This window comes from Ranitomeya imitator, chromosome 5 (genome assembly GCF_032444005.1).
Source record: "Ranitomeya imitator isolate aRanImi1 chromosome 5, aRanImi1.pri, whole genome shotgun sequence".
Lineage (NCBI taxonomy): Eukaryota > Metazoa > Chordata > Amphibia > Anura > Dendrobatidae > Ranitomeya > Ranitomeya imitator.
The window spans coordinates 290,126,502-290,144,274 of NC_091286.1; the positions used below are offsets into that span (position 1 = coordinate 290,126,502).

The window sequence follows — 17,773 nt, forward strand, 5'->3', positions numbered from 1 at the left end:
GCCCTCAAAAACCTGGAGCCGGCCCTGGGTGTAGGCCTGTAAGCACAACCCCTACTTTTTGAGGTGAGGCCCTCATTGAGTCTGTTTCTGACAGTTTGAGCAGACACATGGATGTTAGTGGCCTACTAGAGGTCATTTTGCAGGGCTCTGGCACTGCTCCTCCTTGCACAAAGGAGGAAGTAGCGGTCCTGCTTCTGGGTTGTTACCCTCATACGGCCCCCTCCATGTCTCCAGGGGTACTGGCCTGTCTCCTAGTATCTTCTCCATGCCCTGGACACTGCTGTCAGACACAGCTACCCTTCATTGCCACAGCTTGCATTGACGTGTCATCCAGGATGAGATGCACTACCTGAACAACTTCTGTGGGTTGTAGACACCTTCTCATGCTACAGTACAGTACCTCTATGGGTGAGAGCAATGACAAAAGTAACCAAAACAGCCAAAAATGATGAGAACAGAGAAAGTCTGTGGTCACCTGCTGCAGAACCACTCCTGTATAGCAGTTGTCTTGCTAATTGCCTATCATTTCTACCTGTTGTCTGTTCCATTTGCACAAAAGCTGGAGAAATTGATTCACAATCAGTGTTGCTTCACAGGTTGGTTTAACATTAGTGTAATTGACTTGGAGTTGCATTGTGTTATTTAAGTGTTCCCTTTATTTTTTTGAGCAGTGTATATAATCAGATATTTGTATTTGGGAAAAATTACTAGCATATTAACCAGCCACCAGCAGAATCCATATGGATATTTTATTGCCTTTATCAGTGTGACTAGAAAAAAAACATAGGTCCTAACAGATGACAAAATGCTTTTCCTCTGCAGAAAAATAAGTTGTATAAATAAAATTAGATCAACTGCAAAGAAGCCAGAATGTAGAAAAGAGCAATTTACAATTTTATTTTTCACTTAAAAATAAAACATCTGTACAGATAAATAATGTGCTTGTCTGAGCTTCCATATACACATACAGGGCTACAGATGGAAAACACTGCACCTGCTGCGGAAGGTACGTCTCCATCTACACACAGTACAGTGCACACATCTTGCATGAAGCCACTCAACGCTTAGAATTGACATTTCAAGGAATTTACATTCTCACAATAAAAAAAATGAAAAAAAAAATCTTCAAAAAGATGACAGAAGAGGTGGGTGGGCCCATCTACACCTTTCAAGGTGGGTAATTAATTTTCAAAATACCAGCTCTTTAATCGTAGTAGTTCGCCCACGCAAAGTTTAAAGTACGTTAGATAAAAACAGTTCATTCATCCGGCACAGGCACTTGTGATTTAGTCCCATAGTTTGATGAGACCGTCCCATCCACAGGTGATCACTTTGGATGTTTCATGAGGGTGCCATACTGCACCTATGCACACTTTATCATGGGCCTTTAATCTACTGTATAGTTTAGTAGTCTTCCAGTCCCAGATGTTCAGCTTTCCATCAGCATCACCAGACACCACATAGCTGGTAAAAAAAAATTAGAGTAGTTATGATCATTTCACCAATAGCTCCTAGAATAATTTCAAATCTCAATTAATGAAGGGTTAAACAATGGGTGGAAATACTGATTTTTCATTTAGCATAAGATTAACTCGTTAGTAAGATTTTTTTTTCTTGCTAAACATTGTATACATCTTCTAGTCCGGAAGAAGCTTCCTGTGATTGCGGAGACTGCTGACAGTGTCCTTCCTGATCACTGATAAAACTATGTGGCAACATAAGGCCCAATTAATCAAGACTGGCATTGTTCACGACGGTCTTGATGAGAGGACATACTGGAGTTAGATGATCCTGTTTCAAGAAGAGGCCAACACTTCTTAGTGAATCAAGAACATCGGAAGAGCAGTTTACACATGTGTACACCTCACCATAAGTAAGATTTTTGGTGTGGCGAATTCCATCGCTCATCATGAATTAGTAGCAAAATTAAAATGTTGTGACTTTTCAAAAGCTTTTATGACAGAATTCTGGGCTGAAAGTTTTCATGTTCGGGGTTCAAAGTTCTTTCTACTCCTGCCTGATATTGATCAGTCTAATACAGTGCAGGAGAGAAAACTACCAGGACCACCACTGCAGCAACATCAGCGCTGGGGCCCGCATGATGTGGTCATGACACGAGCCCTGAAGGGAATTTCGAAAGAAATGAGAACTGCTGACTTCCTCCATTCCTTTACTGCCTCACCCATGTGACAAACAGTGGCATATTAGAGACATTGAAAAGGGATTGTCCACTACAGGGCCACCCCTTTAAGATTATATGTGAACTGACTAATGCCAAAGTAAATCTGTATTGTTTTAAAAGGGTATGATAAAATCAGAATTGTAACAGAATATTACCTCATGTCTGGTGAAAAGTCCACTTGACAAGCATAACCTGCCACCATATGGCCTTTGAATATTTTCTTTTTATTTAATCGGAATCTGTTTTGTGCTCCAAAAATAAGGATCTGGTTATCCATGGACTGACAAGCCAACCATTTACCTGTTAATCAATGTGAAGAAAAAGTAAATGCGTATTCTGAGAGATTATCACCAAATACTGTTAGCATGTAAACTTTGACCTAACATTTTGCTTCCACATGATGCTCAGACATACCAGAGAAGAATGTTTCACATATATCTGAAGATACCAGAAACCATTCACACACAGTGGGCAGTCGGACCGTGTTCAGATAAGGCCGTGGCTGGCGGCTGTTCAACAGCTGTAACATGCACGAATTGCCTAACAAACAGGCCAGCACTGCATGTATTGCTACTTGCAGCCACGGGGACTCGAGCATCGTATTCGAGCAAGCAAGCTCCGAGCACCCACGCTCATCACCCTCGCTCTATTTATGTGAACACAAGGAAGCTTTCTCTGCAACCAAGGCAATCGAAAGCTATACACTTTGTGTCCGATTCAAAACGCTGTTTCACAGAATTCTGCTATATAACACCTTCAAATGTTGCAGGCTTTTGCAGAACACAAAGTTCCACAAAAATGTTGCAATTTTTGTCAGTCCTAGTCAGTTTTGCTAAAATTGTTAAAACCGGTAAGACAGATTTATCAAGATTTACAGCACTTTACTAAATTACCATATTTTTCGGATTATAAGACGCACCTTTTTACCAAAAAGGAAAACGGGGATGCGTCTTAGAATGGTACCGTTGCTGCAAGCCGCAGGCTGGGATGAGGGGGTGTTCGGATGTACGGTGCGGCTGAGATCTTGGTGCCAAGATCTCCATCTGCTTATGCACCCACCTCCCCCCGGCGGCCATTTTCCCAGAGTCCACCGCACAGGAAATCATTGAATTGCGGGGGGCTCTGCCCTTTCACAAAATGTCAGCGGAGCCCCCCAGCAGCAGCGCCAGACACCCCCGCAACACATCGGAACACCCCCTCATCCCAGCCGGCGACCTGCAGCATCACCCCAATCCTGCCTACTCCAGCGGCGAACCTGGGACCCGCTTCACCGCAGCCACCAACCCCGGTAAGCAATAAGACGCATGGATTATAAGAAGCACCATTTTATTTTTTTAATTCCTTTTTTTCTCAAAATTTGAGGAGCATCTTACAAGCCGGGGCGTCTTATAATCCGGGGCGTTTTATAATCTGAAAAATACGGTACACCAGTTGTGAGATGCACCCAATTCATTAAGTGGCATGTGTCTTTTAGTGAACGGGAGCGTTGGAGTAAGAGAATTCTAATCTGCAGCATCAAAAATGCGCCAAATACTCTTTGTAGGAACTTGGTCATAGGTCTCTACAAAATAATCCATCAGACTTTTCAGATTTTACATTGTCCCTGTTCAAAAGACTTGTCATAAAATAGGCAAGTTTGTAAAATGCCCTTATAGTTGAAAATGAGGGAAAGTTTAATCTAAGATCTTTAATTTTTCTGTTCCATCTTTTACTTGGCTAGTGACTGCTAAGATGGCAGCTACTTATAAGAATCACAAGAAAGCGATGCTAAGCCATAGGTGTGAAAAATGAGGTCTCAATGGGACAGATAAAACCAAAAACATAGCTAACGGACTGGACATTCAGCATCTCCCACTCACACACCACCTCCTCACCTCGCCCCCTATCTGTCGGAGTCCCGCAAGCTTCAGTTCTAGGGCCCCTGCTCTTCTCCATTTACACCTTTGGCCTGGGACAGCTCATAGAATCTCACAGTTTTCAGTATCATCTCTACGCTGATGACACACAGATTTACATCTCTGGACCAAATATCACCACCCTACTAACCAGAATCCCTCAATGTCTATCCGCTATTCCATCCTTCTTCTCCGCTAGATTTCTAAAACTTAACATGGACAAAACAGAATTCATTGTCTTTCCCCCCATCTCACGCGACCCCCCCAATGAACCTATCCATTACAGTAAACGGCTGCCCACTCTCCCCAATCCCACAAGCTCGCTGTCTCAGGGTAATCCTTGACACTGATCTCTCCTTCAAACCGCATATCCAAGCCCTTTCCACTTCCTGCCACCTTTAACTCAAAAATATTTCAGTGGATCCGTACATTCCTAAACCAAGAATCTGCAAAAACCCTAGTCCATGCCCTCATCATCTCCCGCCTTGACTACTATAACCTCCTGCTCTGTGGCCTCCCCTCGAACACTCTCGCACCCCTCCAATCTATTCTAAACTCAGCTGCCCGACTAATCCACCTGTCCCCCCGCTATTCCCCGGCCTCTCCCCTCTGTCAATCCCTTCACTGGCTCCCCATTACCCAGAGATTCCAGTACAAAAGCCTAACCATGACATACAAAGCCATCCACAACCTGTCTCCTCTATACATCTGTGACCTCGTCTCCCTGTACTTTCCTGCACGCAACCTCCGATCCTCACAAGATCTCCTTCTCTAATCCCCTCTTATCTCCTCTTCCCACAATCGCATACAAGATTTCTCTCGCGCATCACCCCTACTCAGGAACTCTCTACCACAACATATCAGACTCTCACCTACCATCGAAACCTTCAAAAAGTACCTGAAGACCCACCTCTTCCGACAAGCCTACAACCTGCAGTAACCACCGATCGACAAAAACCGCTGCATGACCAGCTCTACCCTCGCCTACTGTATTCTCACCCATACCTTGTAGATTGTGAGCCCTCGCGGGCAAGGTCCTCTCCTCCTGTACCAGTTGTAACTTGTATTGTTTGAGATTATTGTACCTGTTTTTATTATGTATACCCCTCCTCACATGTAAAAGAGCCATGGAATAAATGGCGCTATAATAATAAATAATAATACATACACATATATTACACACATACTAGATGGTGGCCCGATTCTAACGTACCGGGTATTCTAGAATATGTGAAAAACACCAAAAAAGGACACATTCAAGAAAAAACACCAAAAACGGGCAAAGATGCTTACCTGTCTGAATAGGCCTCAATACAAATGCACCCTGCTTGTGCATTTGTATTGAGGGTCTATTCAGACAGGTAAGCATCTTTGCCTGTTTTTGGTGTTTATTCTAGAATATGTATGTATGTATATAGCAGCCACATAGGATATAGCAAAGGCCACGTACCAAACAGTATATAACACAGCCCACGCAGTATATAACACAGCCCACGCAGTATATAACACAGCCCACGCAGTATATAACACAGCCCACGCAGTATATAACACAGCCCACGCAGTATATAACACAGCCCACGCAGTATATAACACAGCCCACGCAGTATATAACACAGCCCACGCAGTATATAACACAGCCCACGCAGTATATAACACAGCCCACGCAGTATATAACACAGCCCACGCAGTATATAACACAGCCCACGCAGTATATAACACAGCCCACGCAGTATATAACACAGCCCACGCAGTATATAACACAGCCCACGCAGTATATAACACAGCCCACGCAGTATATAACACAGCCCACGCAGTATATAACACAGCCCATGCAGTATATAGCAGCCACACAGTATATAAAACAGCCCACATAGTATATAGCAGTGTAGGCACCATATCCCTGTTAAAAAATATAATTAAAATAAAAAAAGTTATATACTCACCCTCTGGCGTCCAGCGAAGCTGTATCGATGTGTGCGAGGCTGCCGCCAGCTTCCGTTCCCAGGATGCATTGCGAAATTACCCAGATAACTTAGCGGTCTCGCGAGACCGCTAAGTCTTCTGGGTAATTTCGCAATGCATCTCTGGGAACAGAAGCTGGCGGCAGCCGCGCGCGCCTCCTCGGACGACGGAATGTGAGAATAGCAGGTTTTTTGCTTTTTTATTATTTTTAACATTAGATCTTTTTACTATAGATGCTGCATAGGCAGCATCAACAGTAAAAAGTTGGTCACACCGGGTTAATACCAGCGTTAACAGAATGCGTTACCCGCGGCATAACACGGTCCGTTAAAGCTGCCATTAACCCTGTGTGAGTGCTGACTGGAGGGGAGTATGGAGAGGGCGCCGGGAACTAACTGGACGGAAGTAGAGAGGGACTAATTCTCGTCTGGACTGTGGCCGTCGCTGATTGGTCGCAGCAGCCAGGACATACACATACATATACACACACATACATATACACACACACATGCATATACATATACACACACACATATACACACAAACATATATTAATATACAACCACAACAGAAACAAAGCACGAGCGGCACAATCCCACATCCAGCGATGCCACGAGACCGTTTCACACAGGGTATGCCACTAGATGAAACTTATCCACACACCGCTGACTCAGAATTTCGGGTGCTCCTTCAGGAAAAAAGACTTCTATCCTCATAATCCTTGTAAGAAAAATACTGAGGGCACTCACCAGTCTTCAAAAGTCACTTCTTCATTAATCACAACTCCAGATAAAATTCATGGCCGGGGGAGAGGGAGCCGAAGCTCCCCTTCTCAGACGAGCTTCGGCTCCCTCTCCCCCGGCCATGAATTTTATCTGGAGTTGTGATTAATAAAGAAGTGACTTTTGAAGACTGGTGAGTGCCCTCAGTATTTTTCTTACAAGGATTATACATATATTAATATATAGATTATATATATATATATATGTATCCTTTATATGCTACAGCAGTTATGGTGTGGAGCCAGTAGATAGTGGTGTTGTCTTAGTGCATGCAGAGTTCACAGAGTTGGGCTACATTGCAATGTGCAGGATCTGTGAGGCAGCAGTGCGGGCAGCGACAGGTGGTGAAATCTTTGCCTGCATTGTAAGCAGAGCTGCTGGGACACATCTACGGCCCCGACACTGGCCTCATCATGTGAGGCTATTATACAGTATGGAGCACTGTGTGGCCATTATACAGTATTGAGCATCATGTGTGGCCATTATACATTATGGAGCACTGTGTGGCCATTATACAGTATTGAGCATCATGTGAGGCCATTACACAGTATGGAGCACTGTGTGGCCATTATACAGTATTGAGCATCAGGTGAGGCCATTATACAGTATGGAGCACTGTGTGGCCATTATACAGTATTGAGCATCATGTGTGGCCATTATACATTATGGAGCACTGTGTGGCCATTATACAGTATGGAGCATCATGTGTGGCCATTGCACAGTATGGAGCACTGTGTGACCATTATACAGTATTGAGCATCATGTGATCAGTTTGATCAGCAGTGCTAAATGGGTGTGGTTTGGGGAGTGGATATGGGGGTGACTAATAAATAATAATAATAATCTTTATTTTTATATAGCGCTAACATATTACGCAGCGCTTTACAGTTTGCACACATTATCATCGCTATCCCCGATTGGGCTCACAATCTAGAATCCCTATCAGTATGTCTTTGGAATGTGGGAGGAAACCGGAGTGCCCGGAGGAAACCCACGCAAACACGGAGAGAACATACAAACTCTTTGCAGATGTCCTGGGTGGGATTAGAACCCAGGACCCCAGCGCTGCAAGGCTGCTGTGCTAACCACTGCGCCACCGTGCTGCCCACCGTGACTAGTTGTGAAATGGGTGTGATCAGGGCGTGGCCTAAAATTTGCCGCGGCACACAGCTACCTTTGTCCCTCTTTGCCTTCTTCAAAAGTTGGGAGGTATGGTTGGCAGTCTGCTTCCAGTAAGATGTACATAATGCATGTATGTAATATGTAGAAAGGATATCTATTGTGCTTCATTCATTAGTAGTGATGAGCGAGTATACTTGTTGCTCGGGTGGTCTCCCAGTATTTGTGACTGCTCGGCGATTTAGTTTTTGTTGACGCAGCTGCATGATTTACAGCTATTAGCCAGCCTGAGTACCGTATTTTCCGGTGTATAAGACGACCCCCCAACTTTTCCAGTTAAAATATAAAATCTTCTTAAAAGTCGGGGGTCCTCTTATATGCCATGTGTCGTCTTAAAGGGCCGGTGACTAATGTGCCTTTTTTTGGGGGGAGTGGTCCCGATGACGAAGAGGGGGCATCTCACAGGAAAGTGTCAGTGGAGTATCCCCCATTACCTCATTGTAGCTGCAGCGTGGGGTCTCTGTGCTGGGGAGCGGCGGCGACTGCTCCACTTTGTGCTACGTGGGTGCTGTGGTGCGTCATATCTTCGTGCAGCGTCGGGGCTCTGTGCTGTGGGGTGGCGGCGCCGTATCTTAGTGCAGAGTCGGGGCTCCTCCGGCATTTCCTCAAAGCCCGGAGGCCCCGGCAGCTCCATTGCTGCGATGCGGTGGCCTCCGGGAAAATGGCCGCTGGGGGCGGCGCATGCTCAGATTCAGATCTAGTCTCCCCAGCTGCCCGATGCCTCCGGGCTTTGAGGAATTGGGAAAAGCCGAAGGAGCCCTGACGCTGCACGAAGAGGAGCCGCCGCCCCACAGCACAGCACCCACGCGGCACAAAGAGGAGCAGCTGCCGCCGCTCCACAGCACAGAGACCCCACGCTGCAGCTACAATGAGGTAATGGGGGACACTGAACTCACACTTTCCTGTGAGACGCCCCCTCTTCGTCATCGGGACCACTCCCCCCCTCCACCCACCATATACACATTGGTGTCTGCACCCGGCGTATAAGACGACCCCCGACTTTTAAGATTTTCAGGGGTTAAAAAGTCACCTTATACGCCGGAAAATATGGTACATGTGGGGGTTGCCTGGTTGCTAGGGAATCCCCACATGTAATCAAGCTGGCTATTTGCTGCAAATCATGCAGCTGCGGCAAGGAAAACTAAATCTCCGAGCACTAAAAAATACTTGGGGACCACCCGAGCAACGAGTATATTCGCTCATCACTATTCATTAGAAATTGTACTCTGTACTCACCATTAGGTGATAAGGTTACAGCAGGCATTGAGTGCATACTTGGCTCCGCTATGTACTTAAAATCTACAGGGATGTCCCTGAAAGAGAAAAGAAAAAAGAAAAAAACACACAAAACAATTGGTGATAAAACCAAAGCATTTCTGGAATTAAATTTCCAAAATGAAACAATTCTACAATTGCTACATTAACTACATGTTAATGAGTTAAACGGACTGACCGGTTTCTGACAATATTTCAGAAAGGTCATCATAAACTGATGTGAAATGGCTAAAATGCCTCATTTCTTACTGGAGGACTCACAAAGTTCTGCCACTGCCCATGTACACCATGTCAAAGCAGTGAATGTGGCAATAGCTCCAAAGATGGAATCACGCGATTTACCCACATGACGTGTAAAAACTAACAATGTTTAACCCTAGAAGATGTGACGCCTGAAATATCCACTTTCACAAAACCCAGGCCTTTTAGGCCCTTATGCAAATCATATGGAGGAACTCAAATAAATAACCTTTTACAAGTTTATTTCAAAATTGCAAAGTAATATGTGAAAAATGCACAACATCTACTATATAATTGTCTAAGGGTCACTTCCGTCTCTCTGTCATGGATATTCATTGGTCGCGGCCTCTGTGTCATGGAATCCAAGTCGCTGATTGGTCGTGGCAAAACGTCCACGACCATTGCCACGACCAATCAGCGACGGGCGCAGTCAGGCGGCAACATGGCCGCTCCATACTCCCCGCTCACACAGGGTTAATGCTAGCGGTAATGGACCGCGTTATGCCGCGGGTAACTCACTCCGTTACCGCCGCTATTAACCCTGTGTGACCAATTTTTACTATTGATGCTGCCTAAGCAGCGTCAATAGTAAAAGGATCTAATGTTAAAAATAATAAAAAATTATATACTCACCTTCTGCCGCCTTTCTCGCTCCTCGCGACGCTACGTTAACCGCTCCATGCAAGCGGTAAATTCCGGGTTCCAGGTTCAAGGATGGTATGCGACAAGGACCTGACATGACGTCACGGTCATGTGACTGACGTCATCACGGGTCCTGCGCTACCAACCCTGGGACCAGAAGCTGCCGAGTGCACCGTACACAGGTGACATGACTACAAGGGCTCTCTGAGAAGGTGAGTATATGTTTAATTTTTAAACTGTTACATACGTGGCTGGGCAATATATTACGTAGCTGGGCAATATACTACGTGGCTGGGCAATATACTACGTGGCTGGGCAATATGCTACGTAGCTGGGCAATATACTACGTGGCTGGGCAATATGCTACGTAGCTGGGCAATATACTACGTGACTGGGCAATATACTACGTGGCTGGGCAATATGCTACGTGACTGGGCAATATGCTACGTGGCTGGGCAATATGCTACGTAGCTGGGCAATATACTACGTGACTGGGCAATATACTACGTGGCTGGGCAATATGCTACGTGACTGGGCAATATGCTACGTGGCTCTGTGCTGTATACTACGTCACTGGGCAATATGCTACGTGGCTCTGTGCTGTATACTACGTCACTGGGCAATATGCTACGTGGCTCTGTGCTGTATACTACGTCACTGGGCAATATGCTACGTGGCTCTGCGCTGTATACTACGTCACTGGGCAATATGCTATGTGACTGGGCAATATACTACGTGGGCTGTGCAATATACTACGTGGGCTGGGCAATATACTACGTGGACATGCATATTCTAGAATACCCGATGCGTTAAAATCGGGCCACCATCTAGTTGTAATTATAATTGTTTGCCTAAAAGGCCGGGGTTACACATTCCACATGCACAGTCAAAGGATTATGCCGCCTGTTCCTGCACAGGCAGACTGAGAAGCTGCCACATGGGTGCTCATGGGCTTTAACCTGGAGGAGAGATTAAATATTTTAGCATTTACATATACCATTAGGCTTCAGTTTGTGACTTTTCCAAAATTGTGTCAAAGTAGCCAACTCCTTTAACCCCTTTACCCCCAAGGGTGGTTTGCACGTCAATGACCAGGCCAATTTTTACAATTCTGACCACTGTCCCTTTATGAGGTTATAACTCCGAAACGCTTCAACGGATCTTAGCGATTCTGAGACTGTTTTCTTGTAACATATTGTACTTCATGATAGTGCTAAAATTTCTTCGATATAACTTGTGTTTATTTGTGAAAAAAAACGGAAATTTGGCGAAAATTTTGAAAATTTCACAATTTTCCAACTTTGAATTTTTATTCTGTTAAACCAGAGAGTTATGTGACACAATATAGTTAATAAATAACATTTCCCACATGTCTACTTTACATCAGCACAATTTTTGAAACAAACTTTTTTTTTTCAAGGAAGTTATAAGGGTTAAAATTTGACCAGCAATTTCTCATTTTTACAACCAAATTTACAAAACCATTTTTTTTAGGGACCACCTCACATTTGAAGTCATTTTGAGGGGTCTATATGGCAGAAAATACCCAAAAGCGACACCATTCTAAAAACTGTACCCCTCAAGGTGCTCAAAACCACATTCAAGAAGTTTATTAACCCTTCAGGTGATTCACAGCAGCAGAAGCAACATGGAAGGAAAAAATTAACATTTTACTTTTTAGTCACAAAAATGATCTTTCAGCAATAATCTTTTTAATTTCCCAAGGGTAAAAAGAGAAAATGGACCTCAAAAGTTGTTGTCCAATTTATCCTGAGTACGCTGATACCCCACATGTGAGGGGGAACCACTTTTTGGGCGCATGGCAGGGCTCAGAAGGAAAGGAGCGCCGTTTGACTTTTTCAAGCTAAATTTGGCTGGAATTGAGATCGGACGCCATGTCGCGTTTGGCGACCCCCTGATGTGCCTAAACAGTGGAAACCCCCCACAAATGACCCCATTTTGGAAACTAGACCCCCTAAGGAACTTATCTAGATGTGTCATGAGCACTTTTATCCCCCAAGTGCTTTACGAAAGTTTATAACGCCCGGGCGTGAAAAAAAAAATTCCTATTTTTTCCACAAACGTGATCGTTTAGTCCCCAATTTTTTATTTTCTCAAGGGTAAAAGGAGAAATTGGACCCCAAAAGTTGTTGTCCAATTTGTCCTGAGTACGCTGATACCCCATATGTGGGGGGGGGACCACTGTTTGGGCGCATGGCAGGGCTCAGAAGGAAAGGAGCGCCGTTTGACTTTTTCAAGCTAACTTTGGCTGGAATTGAGATCGGACGCCATGTCGCGTTTGGCGACCCCCTGATGTGCCTAAACAGTGGAAACCCCCCACAAGTGACCCCATTTTGGAAACTAGACCCCCTAAGGAACTTATCTAGATGTGTCATGAGCACTTTTAACCCCCAAGTGCTTCACGAAAGTTTATAACGCCCGGGCGTGAAAAAAAAAATTCCTATTTTTTTCCACAAACATGATCGTTTAGTCCCCAATTTTTTATTTTCTCAAGGGTAAAAGGAGAAATTGGACCCCAAAAGTTGTTGTCCAATTTGTCCTGAGTACGCTGATATCCCATATTTGGGGGGAACCACTGTTTGGGCGCATGGCAGGGCTCAGAAGGAAAGGAGCGCCATTTGACTTTTTCAAGCTAAATTTGGCTGGAATTGAGATCAGACGCCATGTCGCGTTTGGAGAGCCCATGATGTGCCTAAACAGTGGAAACCCCCCACAAGTGACCCCATTTTGGAAACTAGACCCTCTAAAGAACTTATCTAGTTGTGTGGTGAGAATTTTGAACCCCCACGTGCTTCACTAAAGTTTATAATGCCCAGGCGTGAAAATAAAAAATCCTATTTTTTCCTACAAAAATGATATTTTAGTCCTCAATTTTTAATTTTCCCAAGGGTACCAGGAGAAATTGGACCTCAAAAGTTGTTGTCCAATTTGTCCTGAGTACGCTGATACCCCATATGTGGGGAGGAACTACTGTTTGGGCACACGTTGGGGCTCGAAAGGGAAGTAGTGACGTTTTGGAATGCAGACTTTGATGGAATGTTCTGCTGGCATCATGTTCCATTTGCAGAGCCCCTGATGTGACTAAACAGTAGAAACCCCCCACAAGTGACCCCATTTTGGAAACTGTACCCCCTAAGGAACTTATCTAGGTGTTTGGTGAGAAATTTGAACCCCCATGTGCTTCACTAAAGTTTATAATGCCCAGGCGTGAAAATAAAAAATCCTATTTTTTCCCACAAAAATGATATTTTAGTCCCCAATTTTTAATTTTCCCAAAGGTAACAGGAGAAATTGGACATCAAAAGTTGTTGTCCAAATTGTCCTGATTACGCTGGTACGCCATATGTGGGAAAAAACTGTTTAGGCACACGTTGGGGCTCGAAAGGGAAGTTGTGACGTTTTGGAATGCAGAAATGGTCTGCGGTCGTCATGTTCCGTTTGCAGAGCCCCTGATGTGCCTAAACAGTAAAAAAAAACCACAAGTGACATCATTTTGGAACCTAGACCCCCCCCCCCAAGGAAATTATCTAGATGTGCCCCCTTTTTGGAACTAATGTACGCTTTCTTGTAAAGTAAATTAGTAGTGCATGGAGGTGTGGTACAATCTGAAGCAATCCTTCATACACAGGCCAGGTTTTTCGGGGCAGGTGTCGCATTGATAAATGGTGTCCTTGCGTATTCCCCTTTTGTAACACACTCGGCACCTTTTTTGCGGCTTACCTTTTCTGCCGGTTGGCGGGACCACCCCCGGAAAATGCTGGCCTGGTACGATACGAGCACCTTCAGTTCCGGAAGTACTGGGGCCCTCTCCTTCCGGAGTACCAAATATCAGGGCCTTAACCACTACCTCCTGGAACTGAAGGTACGACGTATCGGTGTGGCGTGCACATCGTAACAGCAGGAAAGCGTTGAGCATTGCCATTTGTACGATGTGGACGGCCAACTTTTTGTACCACACCTTGGCCTTTCTCAAAGCACTGTATGGTTGGAGGAGTTGATCAGAGAGATCAACCCCCCCCATGCTTTTGTTGTAGCCCAGTACACAGTCCGGTTTGCAGACCTGTGTAGAGGTACCCCGTACAGTGCTGAGGGCTCTGCCATCACCATGTATGGTGGTCAAGAGAAGGACATCCCTCTTGTCCTTGTACTTGACCACCAGCAGGTGGTCGCTACATTGGGCCTTGCTCTCACCTTTTCTGAGCATCTGCCGAAGTAGCGTCTTTGGGAGGCCTCTCTGATTTTTGCGCACAGTACCGCAGGCTGCGGTACCTCGCGCAGAGAGGGATTTGTAGAGTGGGATGCTGGTATAAAAGTTATCAGTATAGGGGTGATAACCTTTATCCAGCAGTGGGTGCACCAAATCCCACACGATCTTCCCACTCACTCCCAGGACAGGAGGACACTCAGGGGGTTCAATCCTGCTGTCCTTCCCTTCATACACTCTAAACCTGTGGATGTATCCTGAGGCACTCTCACACAGCTTGTAGAGTTTGATTCCGTACCTGGCCCTTTTGTTGGGCAGGTATTGACGGAATCCGAGCCGCCCCTTAAAATGGACCACGGACTCATCCACGCAGATGTCCCTTTTGGGCACGTACACTTCAGAAAACTTTTTGTTGAAGTGTTCGATGACAGGCCGAACTTTGAACAGATGGTCAAAGTTGGGGTCATCTCGTGCGGGACACTGTGCATTTTCGGAATAATGCAGGAATTTATGGATGGCCTCAAAACGTCTCCGAACCATGGCCATTCGGAATACTGGAGTGTTATATAAAACATCTACACTCCAATATTGCCGCATTTCTGGCTTCTTCACGATCCCCATGTGGAGGACCAGGCCCCAAAACTGCATCATTTCAACTGCATCTACAGGAGACCAGTTGGAAAATGATGTACCGGGGTTTTGCTCCAAAAATTGACGAGCATACAAATTAGTTTGCTCCACCATGAGGTTAATAAAATCCTCAGAGAAAAAGACTTTGAAAAAGTCTGTTTCTGTGAGGCCCGTGGTGTCAAACTTGATTCCTGATTCTGCCACAAAATCAGGAATCAGTGGCTCGTAATTTTCGGGGGGCGAGGTCCATGTGGGTTCCGCAGTGGGGAGCGCTGGTTCAGGAGTGGTGGGGGCTGCCTCATCTTCTGTCCTGGGGCGTCTGCGTGGTGGTTCCACAGGACCCGAGGAGGAAGATGAGGAGGAGGAGGAGGAGGAAGAGGATGAAGAATCAGAAAAGTAAAGAAAAGTGGGATCCTCTCCCTCGCTATCAGTGTCGGAGGCAAGGAAAGCATATGCCTCCTCCAATGAATAGCGCTGTTGGGACGAACGGGACGAGCAGGACATTTTTGTGTGAATATGGTGATTGGGTGCACTATTGATAACTGTATGTGTATGTGTGGGGGGATAGTGATTTGTGCACTGCGTCACCAATCAACGCTCGGCGGCTGTTAAATGGGCGCACGGAAGGAGGTGCAAAGGGGGGTAAAAAGAGGGGGAAGGGAGATGGGGGTGGAAGTGGGGATTGGGCAGGGATCAGTGATCAAAACGTACGGTTGTAGTCAGGTGGCGCAAAAGGGGGGTGAAAAAAAAAAAAGGAAAACGGCAGGCACAAACTCTGATAAGTGAACTGCGTCACTTATCAAACTTTGGCGGCTGCGGGATGTGTGTACGGAGTTGGCGCAACGGGGGTGAGGGAAAAAAGCGAGCGCGAGCGTTGATCGGTGAACTGCGTCACCAATCAACGTTCGGCGGCTGTTAAATGGGCGCACGGAAGGAGGTGCAAAGGGGGGTAAAAAGAGGGGGAAGGGAGATGGGGGTGGAAGTGGGGATTGGGCAGGGATCAGTGATCAAAACGTACGGTTGTAGTCAGGTGGCGCAAAAGGGGGGTGAAAAAAAAAAAGGAAAACGGCAGGCACAAACTCTGATAAGTGAACTGCGTCACTTATCAAACTTTGGCGGCTGCGGAATGTGTGTACGGAGTTGGCGCAACGGGGGCGAGGGAAAAAAAGCGAGCGCGAGCGTTGATCGGTGAACTGCGTCACCAATCAATGCTCGGCGGCTACTAAATGTGCGCATGGAGGCGGCACAAATGGGGGTGGAGGGGGTAAAAAGAGGGGGAAGGGGGGATTGGGGTGGATGAACGGGGATTGGGGTGGATGAACGGGGATTGGGCACGGATGAACGGGGATTGGGCAGGGATCAGGGATAAAACTTACGTTTAGTTGTCTTCTTTCTTTAGCAGGGATTGTGGTGCTACAGGCTGCTGTGGCACCACAATACCCAGCACAGAAGGTAGATCCAGCAGAGAGATCAAGCCAGGAGATCCAGCAGTATGACCGCTCTGTAGGAATCCTCAGCTAGAATGAGGACCCTGCAGAGCGGTCATACACAGGTCAGGCAGGTGACACAGACAGGTCACAGAGCGGTCATGCTGCTGCTGTGACCTGTCATTGGTGGGATCGACCATAACATCGATCCCACCAATCAGAGCTTTCCTGGTGACCTGGCTGTGACCTGCCTAGGATCGGATCTGTTCGCGCCATCCTAGGCAGGTCACAGCCAGGTCACCTGCAGGGCACAGAGCGGTCACAGCGTGATCGCCGCTGCGCCCTGTGATTGGCGCGATCGACGATGACATCGATCGCGCCAATCGGCTCCTGCAGGCCCTGCTGGGCCTGCACTGTGTCCGATCCTATCCTATCCTAGGATCGGTGCTATTAGAGCACCGATCCATGCAGGTTCCGGCAGGGCACAGCGCGGTAATACCGCGCGGTGCCCTGCGATTGGCGCGATCGATGCGATCGGCGATCGCGCCAATCCAGGGTGTTCTTGCCGGTGCCTGGCGTTGCCAGGCACCGGACCTAGGATCGAGTACATCGGTACTCGATCCTAGCCTGTGACCTCATTGTTTCAGCCGCTCCGATTGGCTGTGATTGGCTGTTCAGAATTGAACAGCCAATCACAGCGATCGAGAGGGCGGGTGGGCGGCGACAATGCCCTGGATGCCGAGGCCATCTCCCCCCAGGTGAGATGGCGTCGGAATTTTAATGCGATCACCGCGACTTAAGTCGCGGTATCGCATTAAAGGGCAGGACGTACTATCCCGTCAAGGGTCAGATTGGCCCAGGGCACCTCGACGGGATAGTACGTCCAAGGTCACAGAGGGGTTAAAGACTTGGTCAATTCATTTGCTAACCAGGTAACCTGTCTACTACAATTTGAGGGGCCAGTATCATGGACAGGCGCAGAAATATGAGGGATTACGTTTTAAAAGCAATGGAAACATTTCATGAGCAAACAAAAAGGACTATAAAAATAAAAGCTTCATCTCCAGAGACAACAGATTCCTAACCATGCACAAATATAGACTCTAGACTGCGCCAAGGAACGGCATTTTAACAAACCGGCTCCGCAACAGGCACATGATTCAAGTACTGTAGTAAATACACTGCAGTTGTCAAAACAGGCACAAGCTGTTCAACATTAATTACAGATGCAAATGTATGCAGAACTGGAACGCAAAAAGAAAAAAAAAATGAACAAAAGTTTGTGAAATTTACAATCAATACCATCTGGAAGACTAAAGCATATGTTTAGATGG

General features: G+C 46.2%; 1 protein-coding gene across 1 annotated transcript in view; it reads right to left on the bottom strand.

Annotated features, from left to right (window-relative positions):
• Positions 1-873: 873 nt before the first annotated feature.
• CDC40 (cell division cycle 40) overlaps positions 874-17,773 on the bottom strand; it is a 122,653-nt gene continuing 105,753 nt past the window's right edge. The window contains exons 13-15 of the mRNA XM_069726222.1: positions 9,237-9,313; positions 2,338-2,482; positions 874-1,464 (exon numbers count right to left, since the gene is read on the bottom strand). Coding sequence (XP_069582323.1) covers positions 1,287-1,464; positions 2,338-2,482; positions 9,237-9,313 — 400 coding nt within the window. The 3' untranslated portion in view covers positions 874-1,286. The remainder of the gene's footprint in view (positions 1,465-2,337; positions 2,483-9,236; positions 9,314-17,773) is intronic.